We start from the raw sequence: 17,467 nt of genomic DNA, 5'->3' as shown, positions 1-17,467 counted from the left end.
CTACTCAATCCCTGCTGGTTTTTGCAGCCAGAAGTTGTGGGGACTTATCTTCCTGGCACTGGAACCCTAGGCTGGGGGGCCTGGTGTGGGGCTGGGACTCCTCGAACCTGAGATATAACTCCTGAATTTTTATTCACCACACATGGGTGAAGAGCCCATTCCTACCAGTCTGGATAGGTGTGATTTCTTTAATTCTGTAGTTATCAGACTTCCATTTGACTCAATTTCTGATGGTTCTGAGTGATGGTTGTTCTTTATTTTAGTTGCAATTGTGATGTGGTTGTGTGAAGAGGTGAACCATGTCTGCCTACACTGCCATCTTGACTGGAAGCCTCTTGGCATCATTTTTTTATATTTATTTAGTTTTCTGTGTGCTGACTAATAATTCATCCCTTAACTCTCCAGAATTGTGCATCACCTTCAGTGCATTCAAATGCATTCTCAGTCCCATATTTTCATGGAGAAAATAATCCTCTTGGAACTCTGATCTGGGATTGTTCCCAAGTATGTTCCACAACTATATTTTGTTGATTGTTATTACATAAAGAATTTTTTTGTCATTTTTAAGGTTATTTCAAATTATGATACATTGGTACAATAAAACACTATTTATGTATAAGGAACAAGTTTCCAAGCTATATGTTAAGTAAAAAATGTAAGATGTTTAAATCATGTAGATAATGTTTCTGTTATTATAAAAAATTATGGGTTATATACCTATATTATATGATACATAAAAACATATATGGAAATACAAAAAAACTGATCATGTAGTTACTCTGAGAGAAGCTTCCAGGGGTTGGGGTTCAGGGTGGAAGAGAGATTTATTTAATACTTTTATTAATGTTTTTACTGTCTGCCTTTTTAAAGATTTACCACATTACTTCTTCAAAGATAAAAACAGTATTTAATTTTTTTAAGTGTTTCAAATGTCTAGGACTTCCACAGTGTACTAAACTAATTAGCATTTATTTTTATGAAGTTACTATCAGCTGTCTTAAAAAACTTTTTGAAGAATAGGAGGGATGCTCTGAGTATTCAGAATAGACTAAAAGAGACTGCAGGTGGAAACAGGGACACCAATCAGATGACCACTGCAATAAGCCAGGTAAGAAGATGTTGGCCTGGCCCATGGTGGCAGCCATGGAGGTAATGAAAAATGACATTCACAGAGATGTATAAAATCACAAAGGAGTCACATTTTATTGACCACTGAATCTCTACCAGTACACAACTTTATACAAATAAAAATGAATAATGTTAACTATTCAAAGCCTGTTAGCACTTACATAAAGTTATTTCTACAGGTTTTTGTAGGCCTTGTAACTTAATAAACATGGCAAACACAAAGCCATTTAGCACTAGTAAAAAAGGATCAGCTTTAAATGCAGACACATACACACATGTGTGGAATCAATCAAATCAAGCAAGTGCTACCATTCAAACTCAGAAAATCACTAATTTGCAAAATGCTGTTTTAAAAATAGTGATAAGAAAGTTAGGTTAAAAAACTGTTGCTTGACATTTTCTAACTTAGGTCCAGGGAACTTCAGCATTCAGAATTTTAAGAAAGATCATTATATTTTGTTGATATTGGATGTGACTGCACCACAATTAATACTACATATATCACAAAAGCATAATTTTTTAGTTATTAAAACAATTACTTCCTTGCTAGTTTGAACTATAGCTTTATAGCTCCAAAGAAAACATGCTAACAGTTTATATGAGTTGAAAATGTTATCCAAATTAAAAATATAGAAACACCAAAACAATGTTACTTCAAATAATCAGGAACTTTTATCTATCTGTTAGCCAAGAGGCCAAGTCAACTGCAGTAAGTTTCCTGTAATAACAAAGAGTGCATTTCACCTCTTAGACCTGAGCCATATGCCTGGTTCTCTCACGAACTAGCAATGCGAAGGTGAGCTCTTGGGCTTCCCAAGGTTTTTGTTTCCTCAGCTATAGAATTGAAGGGGTTTGGTTAAGATGACTTTTCCACTCAAAAAAAAAAAAAAATAAGTAAGTCAACTTGAGACTCCCTGCTTCGGTAGAACATTTAGGATAAAGAAATGAATTTTTTAAAGGTCAATAGACATTTTCTTTCTACCTGAGTAATGCCATAATTCAGAACTTTTTAAAACTTTACTGTTGTTCACTGAAGAAAGAAATCAAGGAAGACACAAATGGAAACATGTACCGTGTTCATGGATAGGAAGAATTAACTTCATCAAAATGTCCATACTACCCAAAGCAATTTACAGATTCAGCGTACTACCTGTTAAAGTACCAATGGCATATTTCACAGACATAGAACAAACATTTCAAAAATTTATATGAAACCATAAACAATCCTGAATAGCTGCTGCAATTTTGAGAAAGAAAAGCAAAGTAGGAGGGATCACAATCCTGATACCAAACTGTATTAGAAGGCCACTGTAACCTAAACAGCCTGGTACTGGCATAAAAATAGGCACATGGATCAATGGAACAGAACAGAGAGCCCAGAAATAAACCCAAGTATCTACGATCAATTAATATTTGACAAAGGGGGCAGCAACATAAAATGGAGTAAAAATAGCCTCTTCAACAAATGGTGTTGGGAGAACTGGACAGCTACATGCAAAAAAATGAAACTCGAGCACCAACTTACACCATACACAAAAATAAATTCAAGGTGGATACGAGATTTAAATATAAGCCATAACACTATTAAAGGCCTAGAGGAGAACATAGGTAAGAAAATCTCAGATATTTCACGCAGCAACATTTTTACTGATATGTCCCCCAGAGCAAGGGACATAAAGGAAAGAATAAACAAATGAGATCTCATCAAAATAAAAAGCTTCTGCACAGCTAAAGACAGCAGTATTAAAATAAAAAGAGAACCAACTATATGGGAAAACATATTTGCCAATGATACCTCAGACTAGGGTTTAATCTCCAAAATACATAAAGAATTTACACGACTCCATTCTAAGAAGACAAGCAACCCAATTAACAAATGGGCAAAGGACTTGAACAGACACTTCTCCAAGGAGGACATACACAGGATCCAGAAACACATGAAAAGATGCTCAGTATCACTAGCTATCAGAGAGATGCAAATTAAAACCACAATGAAATACCACTTCACACCAGTCAGAATGGCCATCATAAACAAAGCAACAAACAACAAGTGTTGGAAAGGTTGTGGAGAAAAAGGGACCCTAGTGCACTGTTGGTGGGATTGCAGACTGGTACAACCACTATGGAAAACAGTATGGAACTTTCTCAGAAAACTAAAAATGGATCTGCCTCTCCACCCAGCAATTCCACTGCTAGGATTATATCCTAAGGACCCTGAAACACCAATCCAAAAGAACCCATGCACCCCAATGTTCATAGCAGCGTAATTTACAATAGCCAAGTGTTGGAAGCAACCTAGGCACCCATCAGTAAGTGAATGGATCAAAAAACTATGGTACATTTGCACAATGGAATTCTATGCAGCAGAAAGAAAGAAGGAGCCCCTACCCTTTGCCACAGCATGGATGGAACTGGAAAGCATTATGCTAAGCAAAATAAGTCAGGCAGTGAAAGACAGATACCATATGATCTCACCTTTAACAGGAACCTAAACAACAAAACAAATAAGCAAAATATAACCAAAGACACTGAAACAGAGAACAGGCTGACAGTGTCCAGAGGAGAAAGGGAAGGGAATTTCAGGGGAACAGGGGAAGGGTTTACAGGAACAAGTATAAAGGACGCGTGGACAAAATCTAGGGGTGGGTGGAAATGGAAGGGAGGCAGGGAGGGCTGAGTGGGTGGGCTGGGATGGGAGTAAAAGATAGCAAATTGTACTTGAACAACAATTAAAATAAAAAAAATTACTGTTGTTACACACCTATGGAAGCACATTTAACTCCAGAAATGATTAAACTTCAGGAAGTATTTAAAACATTCTATCTCGGAAAGCACAGTGGTCGAAAACTTCAGTGGCAAACTACATTGGGACATGCTGTTTTAAAAGCAGAGTTTAAAGAAGGAAAGAAGGAGTTCCAGGTGTCCCTCTTCCAGACTCTGGTGCTTCTCATGTTCAACGAAGGGGATGAATTCAGCTTTGAAGAAATAAAAATGGCCACTGGGATAGAGGACAGTGAATTGCGAAGAACATTACAGTCCTTGGCCTGTGGCAAAGCACAAGTTTTGATTAAAAGTCCCAAAGGAAAGGAGGTAGAAGATGGAGATAAATTCATTTTTAATGGAGAATTCAAGCACAAGTTGTTTCGAATAAAGATCAATCAAATTCAGATGAAGGAAACTGTTGAAGAACAAGTCAGCACCACTGAGAGAGTGTTTCAGGACAGACAGTATCAAATTGATGCTGCGATCGTCAGAATAATGAAGATGAGAAAGACTCTTGGTCACAATCTTCTAGTTTCTGAATTGTATAATCAGCTGAAATTTCCAGTGAAGCCTGGAGATTTGAAAAAGAGAATCGAATCTCTTATAGACAGAGACTATATGGAGAGAGACAAAGACAATCCAAATCAATACCACTATGTGGCCTGATGTGTCGACCAGCTGTTTTCTTTCAGTGAGACACTGGAATGTATCTTCAGAGCACTGAAACACTTCTGTGCTGTTTTCAGGGCTTCTGGGATTAAGCCAGCACGGATACTTTAGATTGGAAGGAAAGGAGATGGTTCTTGGATAACCTTTCACAAGGCTTAAGAATTTGCAAATGGCATATGTATCTTTTCACCCTCCAGTTCTCCCTCTTGTTCTTTTAAGTGTTTAAATTGTTTCCATTGCTCTGTGCAGAATGACATTGGAATTGGACAAGATTTTAGTTAAATGAGGTTCCTTTGCAAGATGTTCTTGTAGCAAAAAAAGAAACCCCGAAAGTTTGGTTTGTTTTCGTGTGTGATCATGAATGCACAATTAAAAAGACCCTCTATGCTGCATTCTTTAGCTACAGAGATTACTTAGGTGTTCCTAAAGATAAGCTATTTTAGTTGATACACATAGATTAAAAACAAGAACCTTTAATTGGTGAACATTAGGAAGAAAGTCAGTGTTAAAAACTGGCTTATTGATTATGCAAGCTAAATACTGGGATCTGTTAGTTTCATTTATTTTCAAAAAGTTTTAAACTTTGATGACTGATTTTTTCTACAATGAGGTTTCTCAGTGAGATCTCTGATGTGCCAAGAGGGCATCAGGCCTGATGTGTTTGGTGCAGTGAACCCATCAGCGTCTTTATTTCCACTGAATTATTTGTGAATTTTCTGTTTAAGGGTTTGGGGGGATAGTTTGTGTTTACCATTCTAAGATTGAGTCTAGCAGTCCCTCTTTTTTTCACGTGGGTAACTGCTGTTTGATTTTTTTTTAATTGCAGTATTTGTATGATTGCTATAATGAAGTTTGGTTTTGTTTTTACAGTCACATGCAGGGACAGTCGTTGTTCTCTCTGCTATAACCACTGTAAAAAGTTTTATAGGAGACTCAGTCTTTATTGTGAAGCAGAGGTTATTTTGTCAAAAGATTAAAAGGATTTCATTGGCAAAAAAAAAAAAAATTACTGTTGTTCAGTTCCAGTCCCACCTTTTTCCCCATTGCTCATCCCTACGCCATCCCCTCAACTCCCACAGTCAATTTCCTGTCTTCCTCCATGCCCATGAGTCCTCTATTAGTGTTCCTTTGCTTGTCCCTTCCCCTTCTTTCCTCTTTTATTCCCCACCCCCTTCCATCTGGTCACTGTCAGTTTGAACTATTCCATACTGTGGTTCAGAAGATATTTTTCTCATAAAATGTCAATCTAATGACTGATACTATTAAAATGTCTAAAAATGAAGCATCAAACAATTAAAACATGTTTTAAAAACTTTAAAGCATTTATGACATTTGAGTTAAAAAAAATGGCATCCCATTACCAATTGGAATATCCTACCTTTTAATTTTTTTTAATCTAAGTATGGGTGGTATGCAATCTTATATGGATTATATTCATTTCATTTGTGCAATATAGTGATTTAACATAACTTATAATGTGAATATCCTATTACATTTTAAGAGTTAAGATTTGGGCCCTGGCTGGTGTGGCTCAGTGGACTGAGTGCCAGCCTAAGAACCAAAGGGTCACTGGTTCGATTCCCAGACAGGACACGTGTCTGGGTTGTGGGCCAGGTCCTCAGTGTGGGGCGTGTGAGAGGCAACCACACATTAATGTTTCTCTCTCTCACTCTCTCCCTTCTTTCTCCTCTCTAAAAATAAATAAATAAATAAATAAGATTTTTTTTTTTTAAAAAAAAGATTTGGGACAGGAGAAGAAATAACTAAGACACTGCACCATTTAAGCCATTATATTAAATGTGTAATAAATGCACACCAACTGAAAAGTAAATTCTTCAAAATGCTATCAAGAAAGCAAAGTTAATGAAAAATGATTTTTATAGAAGAGATGATTCCTTCTACTAAAACACCACACAAAAACACATTATCTTAAATGAATTGAACAAATAAATAAGGCCATCATGATTGTGAATGTTCTATGATCTAGCATGTTTTCTTTATTCTAATGAGGCATGTACATTCTGCCCTGGTCTAATGGGTTCTTTTTTTCTGTCCTCATCATGAGAACTCCTTCATAACTTTCAGGTGAGTACTCTTCTGGGTTTCTTACAAATCCTGCTTGCCCCAACTTTACAAGAAATATTATTCCAGGCCCATTTGTCTTGGTCATTAACAAGAACAACACATTTTTCTTTCTGTTGGTTGTTGAGTCCACCCATATGCTATAATCTGAAGTGAAAAAAAAAAGTATATATAATACATACACACACACACGGGATGGGTGTCAAGGGACACTGTAGAGAAAATGCCCCTAAATGCCCCTAAATGAAAAATTTAGAGCTGCACAGTCCAATACAAGTACAGCACTATACTGGCATCGAGGTGGCTCAACATGTGGTACTGACTAGCACTTTTACATCGGTATCCTCCACCCTCAGATTAATTCTGCTTGCTACCTTCTTCCCACCATTGCCTACAAAGTTCTTTCACCCCAGGCAATATACTCACACCATATGTGGGTTAAATGGCGTCCTGTCCACCCATTGCCACTGGCCTTCTGGGTTCTGACATGAAAGTCCCAGGAAATATGAAAATTGTCTATCCAAATACTGGATAATGAAGTTCTGCATTACAAAGTAAATTCTTATAAGTATATTTGCACTTATCATGTGATAGATATTATGCTAGGGAAAAAGGAAAGAGGCTGAATAGATTACTAGTTAAGCACAAGAATGTTGGCATCAGATGGATCTGCTTTCATATCCTGCCTCTGCTGTTTACTGTGTAATGTTAGTAAGTGCTTGCATCTCACCGAACCCTAGTTTTCTTATCTCCAAAAGAGACAATAGAATTATTGTGAAGATTAACTAAGATGGTACTTGCAAACCACTTAGCAAATGCTTCATAGAATCAGATTATCAGGAACTTTTGTTTTTAAAATTGCCTTCTTTAACTGTTTGTGTATTTCATTAAACCCCATTTTATCCAGAGTCAGCCTATAGATTGCAAGCCCATTAAAACAGAATCCTCCAGAAAACCCTGCTAATCAATGAAAGAGTAGACTGTGAGTCATGGTACATATGTGGAAATATACTATATGAGGAAATAAATTTGTTTTTATGTTAAGATTTTCTTATTTATAATTATAACTATACATCTAAATTATTTTTCCTATGCTTTATCCTGTAGCTATTTCAGTCTTGATTAAACCCTTCATTTATTCACTTACTCACCAACCAGTTATTAAGACCTAGCCAGAGTGCCTAGCACTGTGCAGGACACAGTGAGTAAGGTGTCCCCCAGCCCACTACGAAGGAGGAATCGTTGGAAGAGATGGGGTGTTAAGCAAGCCACTGCAGAACACTGAAGTGAGGGCATGGTCACACAGTGCACAGAGTACCATACAAGTACCTCCAACACACAATAAGTAAGGTGGAGGAGGGAAGATGAGTCAAGGCACTTTTCTGGAGGAAATAATGCTTGAATGAAATCTAGAAAGACCTGAGAAAGTTGGTCATATGAAGAAATAAAAGAGGAAGAAAAGCATTTCCAAGCAGATGGAACAGACAAAGCAAAGGCACAGAGGCATAGCAAAGCAGAAGTCCTCGTCCTCTATGAAGAAATTCAAACCATCAGGGAAACTGATGGGAGACTCCCAACATACCTGCTCAGCTTCTGTATTGATGGTGGCCAGGTGAGCCCCCAGCCCTGCACAGTTCCTTTCACTCTCTGCCCACGTCTTGTTGTCATTAAAAGGAAAATAGCAGTTGGACTGGAAGACTCTCCAGCCAATAGGACAACAGTTCCAGGTGGCCCCTCATGAGAATATTGAAGTGAAAATTAGTTACAAGGAAATATTCATCTGTAATAGATCACATAACTATTCTAGTATCCAGTTAACATTTATGGGAATAATACCAAGATTATCAAAATCATTGTACCCCCTTTAAAAATATTCTTAATTACACTTCTAAATATCTTCTAAACAAAAGTATTGGAATCATGTAATGACAAGAAAATTACATTTTCTCTTAGAAGGGATGACCATTTTTCAACATCCCTACATCTATTTATGTTCACATTTAAAGTGTTTTAGCCCTGGCTGGTGTGGCTCAGTGAATTGAGCACCAGCCTGTGAACCAAAGGGTCACCGGTTAGATTCCCAGTCAGGGCATGTGCCTGGGTTGCAGGCCAGGTCCCCAGTAGGGGGGCATGTGAGAAGCAACACACATTGATGTTTCCCTCCCTCTCTCACTCCCTTCCCATCTCTCTAAAAGTAAATAAATAAAATCTTTTTTAAAAATGAAGTGTTTCTGTAAGAAAGGCTTTTACAGGACATTTTATCTGAAGGGGCAAAGAACCTGCTAGAACTGTCAAACATTTCCCCATTCTCCCAAATGAGATTATAAATTCCAGAATAATAAAGAGATAAAGACAAGTGCAGGAGGAAACAGTCCTTATGATATGCCTGAATCAAAAGAAATGGAATTAAATTAATGTTATGTTTTGAATGCTAAAGATGACCCATAAAGGTGTTGTTATATTGTCCTGATTACAGTTGGGAGAATAGTTCCACCTCAATTACCGATGTTCATTCTTATGCCAGATTCTCACCTTATGTTATTGTACACTCTCTTGCTTTACTACAGATATACTTTAAATCATATTATGAAGTTCAATGGAAGTGGAAAAGAGAAAGAAATTCTCTTATGCTTCTCTGCTACCTGTACCTTTCAGTTCTGATTTTTCTTCGATGCACGTCAGCTTTGCGTGGTGCCCTGGTAATGTGAACATCCTCATGCTTTGCTCGCAGTGTAGAAAGTTGTCACGAGTCACTGTCAAGGAGGAACGAAGTTTGTTTCATTTCCTTACATAACCACTTAATTTGGGAAATGGGGACCGACTGCTCAATAGTTAGGGCCCTCACATCCTCTTCTCTTCCTATGCAGGTCCTTTGTTGCTGCTCCAGGTGAATTGAAATTAGTATTTTTGTTATCATATTGTCCATTTTGTGCTTCATGGGGATAGTTTTTAAACCTTTATGTGCATGTGATTTTAAGCATATTTTTCTATCAGAATTTGTGTTAGGGTAGAGATTTTTGGTGAACACCAGAATATATCTACAAAATTTTATGATCCTTATACATTTACTTATCTTTTGGATATTTTTACTTTGAAATATAACCAAATGTGCCCTTGCTGGTATAGCTCAGTGACTGAGCATAGGCCTGAAAACCAAAGGGTCACCAGTTCGATTCCCAGTCTAGGGCACATGCCTGGGTTGCAGGTCAGGTCCCCAATGGGGAGCACGTGGGAGGCAACCACACATTGATGTCTCTCTCCCTCTCTTTCTCCTTCCCTTCCCCTCTAAAAATAAATAAATAACATCTTAAAAAAGAAATATAACCAAATGTAAAGAAGTAAAAAATATAAATGTCCAAGGTATCAACAGATTGTAAAGTGAACACTCCAAGTAACTACTCACCTCAAGAAACACAACACTGACAACACACCAGGTAGCCTTTACATCTCAGGTGCAACCTACTCCCTCTTACGGTAACCATGCCATGGCTTTCAAAATGATTGCTTTCTGTGTTGCTTTACCAGTTTACCCCTTAATAACATATCTCTAAACCATATAGCTCAGATTTGCCTGTTTTCAAACTTTATATAAATGGAGTCATACAATATGCCTTCTTTTGTTTCTGTTTTCTTCTCAGTGTTGTCTAAAATTTATCTATGCTGCTACACACAACTATAATTCATCCATTTTCATTGCTATAAAGTGATCTATTGTCCTTATGCACTAATGGGTATTTTTCTGTTCTTCTTCTGGTTGATATTTGCATTGCTTCCAGTGTTGGCCTATTGTGAGTTATGCTGCTCTGGGCATTTCTGACAATGCATCATTCTAGAGCACATAAGCCTTTATTTCTGCAGGGTCTATGCTGAGGAGTGGAATCGCTGGTGATAACATATTATCAGTTGTGATAGTGGCAAACTTTTCCAAAATGAGCATGCTCTACTTCTTTACACTCCTACCAGCAGCAATTCATTGGAGATCCAGTTGCTCCATATTGTTATCAATATTTGATAGTACCAGACTTTTTTTTAACAGTTCAGAGGTCTTTTAATGTTTTTTATACTTATGCCATTAATTCACAGAGAATGGGTTCCAACACCACAGGCTCCTTTCCCTTGGTTCTCACAAAATGTGCTTCTCTGGGTGGGGCAGGCTGGCACTTCAGCTGAACCCAGGTACCTTTCTCTTTGGCTTCCTTCTTTTTTTGTTCATTTTCTTCCATGTGTTTTCAGGAAGCTATCTCAGTTCTCAGAGTGTTTAATATGCTCAACATGTACCTTAATTATCTTGGCAAGAATCTTACCCTTAACTTGTTTGTTTACAACAATGTCCACTGCATGCTGGGTGACATTGTAGACTCTTCCAGTTTTGCCATGGGAGCATTTGTGGGACATTCATTTTTCAACAGTGCCCATTCCTTCAATATCTATATCGTCTTTCTTGTAGATTCGCATGTATGTGCTCAAAGGAACAATTGCATGTTTTCTAAAAGGCCTGGAGAATGTATAGCTATGCCTCTCCCCTTTCTCCTTCTGTTAATCATTTTGGCACATGGAGATTCTAGCCAAATAGCAGTGCCAGACATTTTAATTATTGCCATACTGTCATGTCTGCAATGGCATCTCATTGTAAATTTAATTTGCATTTCTCTGAAAATTAATGGCTGACTTTCTAAAATAGTTTTACTAATTATATGTTTATTGGATACTTCATTTTTCTTTTCCATAGTGCTTATTTGAAACTTTGCCTGTTTTTCTGTTGTATTGTCAGTATTTTTCTTGATTTGAGAGTTGTTTATATATACTGTTCACTAATCCTTTATTAATTACATGCATTACAAATATCTCCTATGGCTTTCTATTTTCAGTCAGTGATATTTTCTTGTACAGTAATTTTTACTTTAATGTAGTATAATTTGCCAATATTTTCTTATTGACTAGCACAGTTTATAACTTGTTTAAGAAATTATTCCCTGATCAAAGTCATGAGGATCTTCTCCATTTATCTTCTTTTAAGTATGTTTTATTGATGGTGTTATTACAGTTGTCCCAATTTTCTCCCCTTTATCCTCATCTGCCCTGCACCCCCTCCCACCAGCATTCTCCCACTTAGCTCATGTCTGTGGGTCATACGTATAAGTTCTTCGGCTTCCTCATTTTCTATATTATTCTTAATCTCCCCTTGTCTATTTTCTACCTACCAATTATGCTTCTTATTCCCTGTACCTTTTCCCCATTTTCCCCTTTTTCTTTCCTGCTGATAACCCTCCATGTGATCTCCATTTCTGTGGTTCTGTTCCTGTTCTCATTGTTTGCTTAGTTTGTTTTCATTTCTGTTTTTTATGTTGTTATTGATAGTTGTGAGTTTGTTGTCATTTTACTGTTCATAGTTTTAATCTTCTTTTTTCTTAGATAAATTCCTTTGACATTTCACACAGTAAGGACTTGGTGATGATGAACTCCTTTAAGATGACCGTATCTGGGAAGCACTTTATCTGCCCTTCCATTCTAAATGAGAGCTTTGCTGGATAGAGCAATCTTGGATGTAGGTCCTTGCCTTTCGTGACTTGGAATACTTCTTTCCAGCCCCTTTTTGTCTGCCAGGTTTCTTTTGAGAAATCAGCTGATAGTCTCATGGGAACTCCTTTGTAGGTAACTCCTTTTCTCTTGCTGCATTTAAGATTCTCTTATCTTTAATATTGGGTAATTTAATTGTGATGTGTGCTTCCTTGGGTCCAATTTCTTTGGGACTCTCTGAGCTTCCTGGATTTCCTGAAAGTGTATTTCCTTTGCCAGATTGGGGATGTTTTCCTTCATTATTTTTTCAAATAAGTTTTTAATTTCTTGCTCTTCCTCTTCTTCTGGCACACCTATGATTCAGATGTTGGAACGTGTAAAGTTGTCCCAGAGGTTCCTAAGCCTCTCCTCATGTTTTTGAATTCTTGTTTCTTCATTCTGTTCTGGTTGAATGTTTGTTTCTTCTTTCTGCTCCAGATCGTTGATATGAATCCCAGTTTCCTTCCATTCACTCTTAATTCCCTGTATATTTTTCATTATTTCACTTTGCATAGCCTTCACTTCTTCCTCTGTTTTGTATCTGTACTCAATTATTTTTGTGAGCATCCTGATTAACAGTGTTTTGAACTTTGCATCTGATAAATTGGCTATCTCCTCATCTCTTAGTGTTTCTTCTGGAGTTTTGATCTGTTCTTTCATTTGGTCTATATTTTTTTGTCTTGGCACACCTGTTATGTTTTAAGGGGTGGAGTCTTGGGTATTTTCCAGGATGGAGCAACCCACATCTGTATCTTGGGGAGGAATCTGAGAGGGAACAGTGCCGCTTGCTCAACTCTTGCCCACTTTCAGTCACTTCCTCCACCACCCATAAGCAAACTGGTCCCTTCTTTTGCTGATTCCTCAGTGAGTGGGCTTGTGTATGTTCTAGGATCCTGTGGGTCTCTCCAGTGCACTCTTCTGTGAATCTGGGAGTTTCTTTTGCCACCACAACCCCCACAAGTTTTTACAGCCACAGGTTCTGAAGCTTTGGTTTCCCACACTGGAACCCTGGGTTGCACAATCTCTCTCACTCCCCAGTTGTGCCTAATGGGTTATCCACATGTGAATGTGGGACCACAAGGTCAGCCAGCCACCACCTCACCCCACCAGTCATTTGCCTGTATGTCCTCTCTGCCCTGGCTGCCTCTCTCTGCTACTCTTACCAATCTCAATGAATTTTCTTCTGTAACTCCTTGGTTATCAGACTTCCATACAATTTGGTTTTATGGAAGTTCTGGTTGGTTTTTGTTTCTAATTTTTTTGTTGTACTTCTTTTTGTTGTGAAAGGAAGCAAAGCACACCTACACTTCCATCTTGGCTATAAGTCTCTATTTATCTTCTAAAAGGTGCTATTGATTTGCTTTTCACATTTTGGCCAATAATCCACCTTGGGTTGGTGTTTGCATGTGATATAAGATTGGAGACCGATGTCATTTTTTAAAATATACATAATCAGTGGTCTCTACAGCATTAATTGAACAAACTATCCTTTCCATACAACTCTACAATATCCACATCTGTTTTATATAAAGAGTTTATATCTGTGGACTCCAAGACTAACCTCTCTATTATTTTCCTCTAGTCTATTTGCCTATACTTGTTCCTATATTATATTATTTTAATTATAACAACCTTATACAAGGTCTTCATATCAGAAAGAACAAGTCTTCCAACTATTTTTCTTTTTAAAGCTAGACTGCAGTCCATATGGAGTCCAAGTTGGAATTTACTCATATGAGGCAACCCTTGGTAATCCTAGTCTAAAATGGGGGATGATTTACTACAGTCACCAACCTGCACATGTGTAGAAAAGGGCCTAAATTCCCTGCCACAAAGCAGCTTCACCAGAGAATAGCAGATCTAATATGTAGCTCTGAACTTTAAATCAAAGATCCTGAAGGCCTTATAGGTTGATGTGTTCAGGGGAAATCAAGATAATAGAAGGTTTAAAACAACTTTATGAAATTTGGGGGGAAATAATTCAAGGAGAGCTCCAGTTTTGTTAACAACTCACCCAAACAATTTGCAATAAAGCAGGCACTGAGAACTGAGATGAAAACAAGAGCAATGACCCACAGGATTAGCTGGAAATGCTGGCTCCTTTCTGTAAGAATAAAAACATAGATAAATAGGTTATTTTCTTTTCAGCCCCAAGTGCTAGGAAAACTAATTCTACTAAGGCAAGCTAAATATGAGATTATCCAAATATTTTAGATGTAGAGGAGAGTTTAAAGATTTTCTCTGGAAAAAAATCAATTCCAGAGCTTACTAATAAATAAGAAATACGTAAACATTTTCTTAAAAAGAAAGGCTTTTATAAGGAAGGTACAAAGCCAAAAAATTAATTAAAAATTGATAATTTGGGTACATAAAAGTTAAAACTCCTATATAACAAACAATGTTAAAACAAAAGGAATACCTAGAAAAAAAAACCATGTCACAATATTAATATCCAGACTGTATAAAATATTTTAATCAATTAGAAAACAGCAAAAATTTGAACAGAAAATTTGATTTGTTGAAACTACAAATGACCATTAAACAAATAAAAATATGCTTAGAAAAATGTAAACTAAAATATTATGGTATGGTATTTCACAAATCAGATTTTTAAAAGTAAATTAAAATGTAACACTCTAGGTGAGAAAATAAATGCTGCTGCTGAACTACAAGTTAGAAAACCATTTACACAGATTAAGTCAGCAGCATTTAGCCCTGCCTGGTGTGGCTCAGTGTATTGAGCTCCAGCCTGCAAACCAAAGGGTTGCTGGTTTGATTCCCAGTCAGGGCACATGCCTGGGTTGCAGGCCAGATCCCCAGTTGGGGAAATGTGAGAGGCAACCATGCATTGATGTTTCTCTCCCTCCTTTTATCCCTTCCTTCCACTCTCTCTAAAAAGAAATAAAAATAAAGTCTTTAAAAAAGGAAAAATATAACTTATAAAAAAAGTTAGGAACATTCATCAGTTTTTAAATGCATTACATTTGCCACAACAATTTCTTTTTTTTATTTTTAATTTCATTGTTTAATTATAGTTTACATTTAATATTATTTTGTATTATTTTCAGCTGTACAGTATAGTGGTTAGACAATCATACACTTTACAAAGTGCCACAATTTCATTTCTAGAGATTTATCCTATAGATATAACTGAATTTATTTATGTAAAAAGGTATTCATTAGGGTACTTTGGAAATAGAATAAAACACTGAAATGTAATACTTGTATATGCATTGTCAATAATAGAGATTCTACACTATGGTGAATCCATACAATGAAATTCTATATGGAAATTAAAATAATCACGTATGTGAGTATGTACTGTGCTAAAAAATCTCTAGGACATATTGTCACATAAAAGGGGGTTTTTTTTTGGTGCCATTGTTCATTGTGGGTCAATGATACATTGATGAGTTAAAGTGAAACATTAATTTTAAAATTATATGTTCTATATATTTCTAAAATATTATTGAATGTTCTCATACTACAAATCCATTTGTGTCACTTCAGTAAAACATAAAATGGAATAAAGTTAGAGCCTCAGGAACAGTGTGAGCTTTAGTCAGTGTGTATTCTATATCTTCCTTCTCTCTCTTCCCTTTAAGAATCTTCCCAAGTTATTCTCTTCCTTTCTTTCTTGTTTTTCTTTTATACACTTTAACTTTTCTCTTGGCCCAATTTATGTTTCATAGAGAAGCTTCCATTGTCCAATGTATTGGAGTCTATCTATGGCCTTTCTCTTCATCAAAGTCATTCTCATTATCTTCTACCTCCTCCCCATATCATGATATTCAATCTTAAAAACTACAACTCTCAATTTTATTTTAAAATCTTAGTCTTAATTTTACCAGCATCTTTAAAATTGAAAGAGAGAAGTACTCACATTTATTTTGAAGTTCTTCTTCCTCCATTGTGTGTTAACTATCTTGTTATCTAGGATTTGGGAGGAACAGATATCTATCTCTTATATTTTGTTTCCAGGGTATATTTCTATGAATAAAGAATATATTCAGGAGTACTTGAGATGAAACATCAGTCTTACTATTCTGGTGGGACTGTAAATTTCCCAATATAAAATACTTAACTCAAAAGAAGAAGTCTGTTTAAAGGCTGAGGTTTCCTTTGATTCACTCTGGGAGATGGAGCAAAGAGAAAAGGAAATTGAGAAAGCAATACCCAAAACCAGTTAGTAGAAACTTCCATAAGTAACTGAGATCACTAATCAGTGTGCCATATGAAATTATTCAATTTGTTTTTATTTGTTTAAACAAAAAAATAGCTGAACCCTCACAGAATAATCATTATACCTAATAAAAAGTTAATGCATCTATTTGACAGGCTTGAAGCAATTACTGGCTGCTGATAAGGTTCCAGTGCAGACAAAGAAAAGAAGGTCCTCACACCTTCTGTCTGATTGTGGCAGACAAGCTTGAATGGGGGAATACAGTGTGAAAACATGGGGTTTTTACAATCCAGAAATCGCCTTGTAAACACTTGAAGAGCCTGTTTTACTCCAAAGAAGAATCTGGAATACAAGTTCAAAATGAAAAAAAGAAAATAAATAATGTTCTCATTTTCTCTTTTCCTGGATATTATTTTTTAAATGGCAATTATATGCTTGAGGTAACCTCTGCCCTATATAGTTCTCTGTTCTGAGTAAGTTGTGTGCAAAATGGTAAAAGACAAAGTGACCAATGAGCAAAAGCTTTTAATGTTCACAATGTATGTACATTGTATGTGAAGACATGAAAACCTTTGCTCTGGGTTGAGAAAGAGGTGGTGGAGCTGTTGATTACATCTTAAATTTTCATAGATGAGAAAAAATAGTTTTTTTAATGCAAGTGAAAGTATGACATTCTGTGAGAAAGACACCATCAGGGTCCCTGACTTCATTTACTGAACTGTCATGGACTGAATATTTTTGTATCCTACCACTGTGCTGGTACCTTGATGTCAAACTTCCCAGCCTCCAGAACTATGAGAAATACATGTCTGTTTTTTAAGCCATCCAGTCTTCAGTATCCTGTTAGAGCAGCCCAAAATGACACCAACATGTACCTAACAGCCCAGAGATCCTTATTACATATAAGCTTCCAGAATATGTCCCTTTCCCTACATTCTTCCTTAAACTACAATATTACTTTAAATATGTATAAATACATATAGTTATCCTAAATAAAATGCTACTTTATTGAGTTAAATCAGAAATGAAAGCACGTAAAATTATAAATTTGACAATACACAAACACAGTTTGTTTTCCAACACAGT

General features: G+C 36.5%; 2 protein-coding genes across 2 annotated transcripts; one reads left to right on the top strand and one right to left on the bottom strand.

The window, feature by feature from the left end:
* Window positions 1–3,888: 3,888 nt before the first annotated feature.
* LOC114513638 (cullin-4A-like) lies at window positions 3,889–5,119 on the top strand. The gene has a single exon (XM_036019413.1). It carries the CDS (start codon window positions 3,892–3,894, stop codon window positions 4,555–4,557), a length of 666 nt encoding a protein of 221 aa, XP_035875306.1. The 5' UTR covers window positions 3,889–3,891; the 3' UTR covers window positions 4,558–5,119.
* A 1,418-nt stretch (window positions 5,120–6,537) lies between these two features.
* Window positions 6,538–16,324, bottom strand: CLEC4D (C-type lectin domain family 4 member D). The gene is made up of 6 exons (XM_036019411.1): window positions 16,082–16,324; window positions 14,213–14,302; window positions 9,291–9,395; window positions 8,225–8,376; window positions 7,069–7,184; window positions 6,538–6,789 (listed from the first exon to the last, which is right to left on the bottom strand). The coding sequence occupies exons 3-6, from the start codon at window positions 9,358–9,360 to the stop codon at window positions 6,783–6,785; spliced, it is 345 nt and encodes a 114-aa protein (XP_035875304.1). The 5' UTR covers window positions 9,361–9,395; window positions 14,213–14,302; window positions 16,082–16,324; the 3' UTR covers window positions 6,538–6,782.
* Between the last annotated feature and the right edge of the window lie 1,143 nt (window positions 16,325–17,467).

This window comes from Phyllostomus discolor, chromosome 2 (genome assembly GCF_004126475.2).
Source record: "Phyllostomus discolor isolate MPI-MPIP mPhyDis1 chromosome 2, mPhyDis1.pri.v3, whole genome shotgun sequence".
NCBI lineage: Eukaryota > Metazoa > Chordata > Mammalia > Chiroptera > Phyllostomidae > Phyllostomus > Phyllostomus discolor.
This window is presented reverse-complemented; position numbering and strand designations above follow the sequence as displayed.

Bases quoted from the DNA above. Each gene is read 5' to 3' on its own strand.
- LOC114513638 (XM_036019413.1), top strand. From the start codon at position 3,892: ATGGAAGCACATTTAACTCCAGAAATGATTAAACTTCAGGAAGTATTT.
- CLEC4D (XM_036019411.1), bottom strand. From the start codon at position 9,360: ATGAGGATGTTCACATTACCAGGGCACCACGCAAAGCTGACGTGCATC. The intron at 8,377-9,290 runs GTACAGGTAGCA...TATTCTCATGAG, and splicing joins AGAAAAATCAGAACTGAAAG to GGGCCACCTGGAACTGTTGT. The intron at 7,185-8,224 runs GTATGTTGGGAG...TTTGTAATGCAG, and splicing joins TCAATACAGAAGCTGAGCAG to AACTTCATTATCCAGTATTT.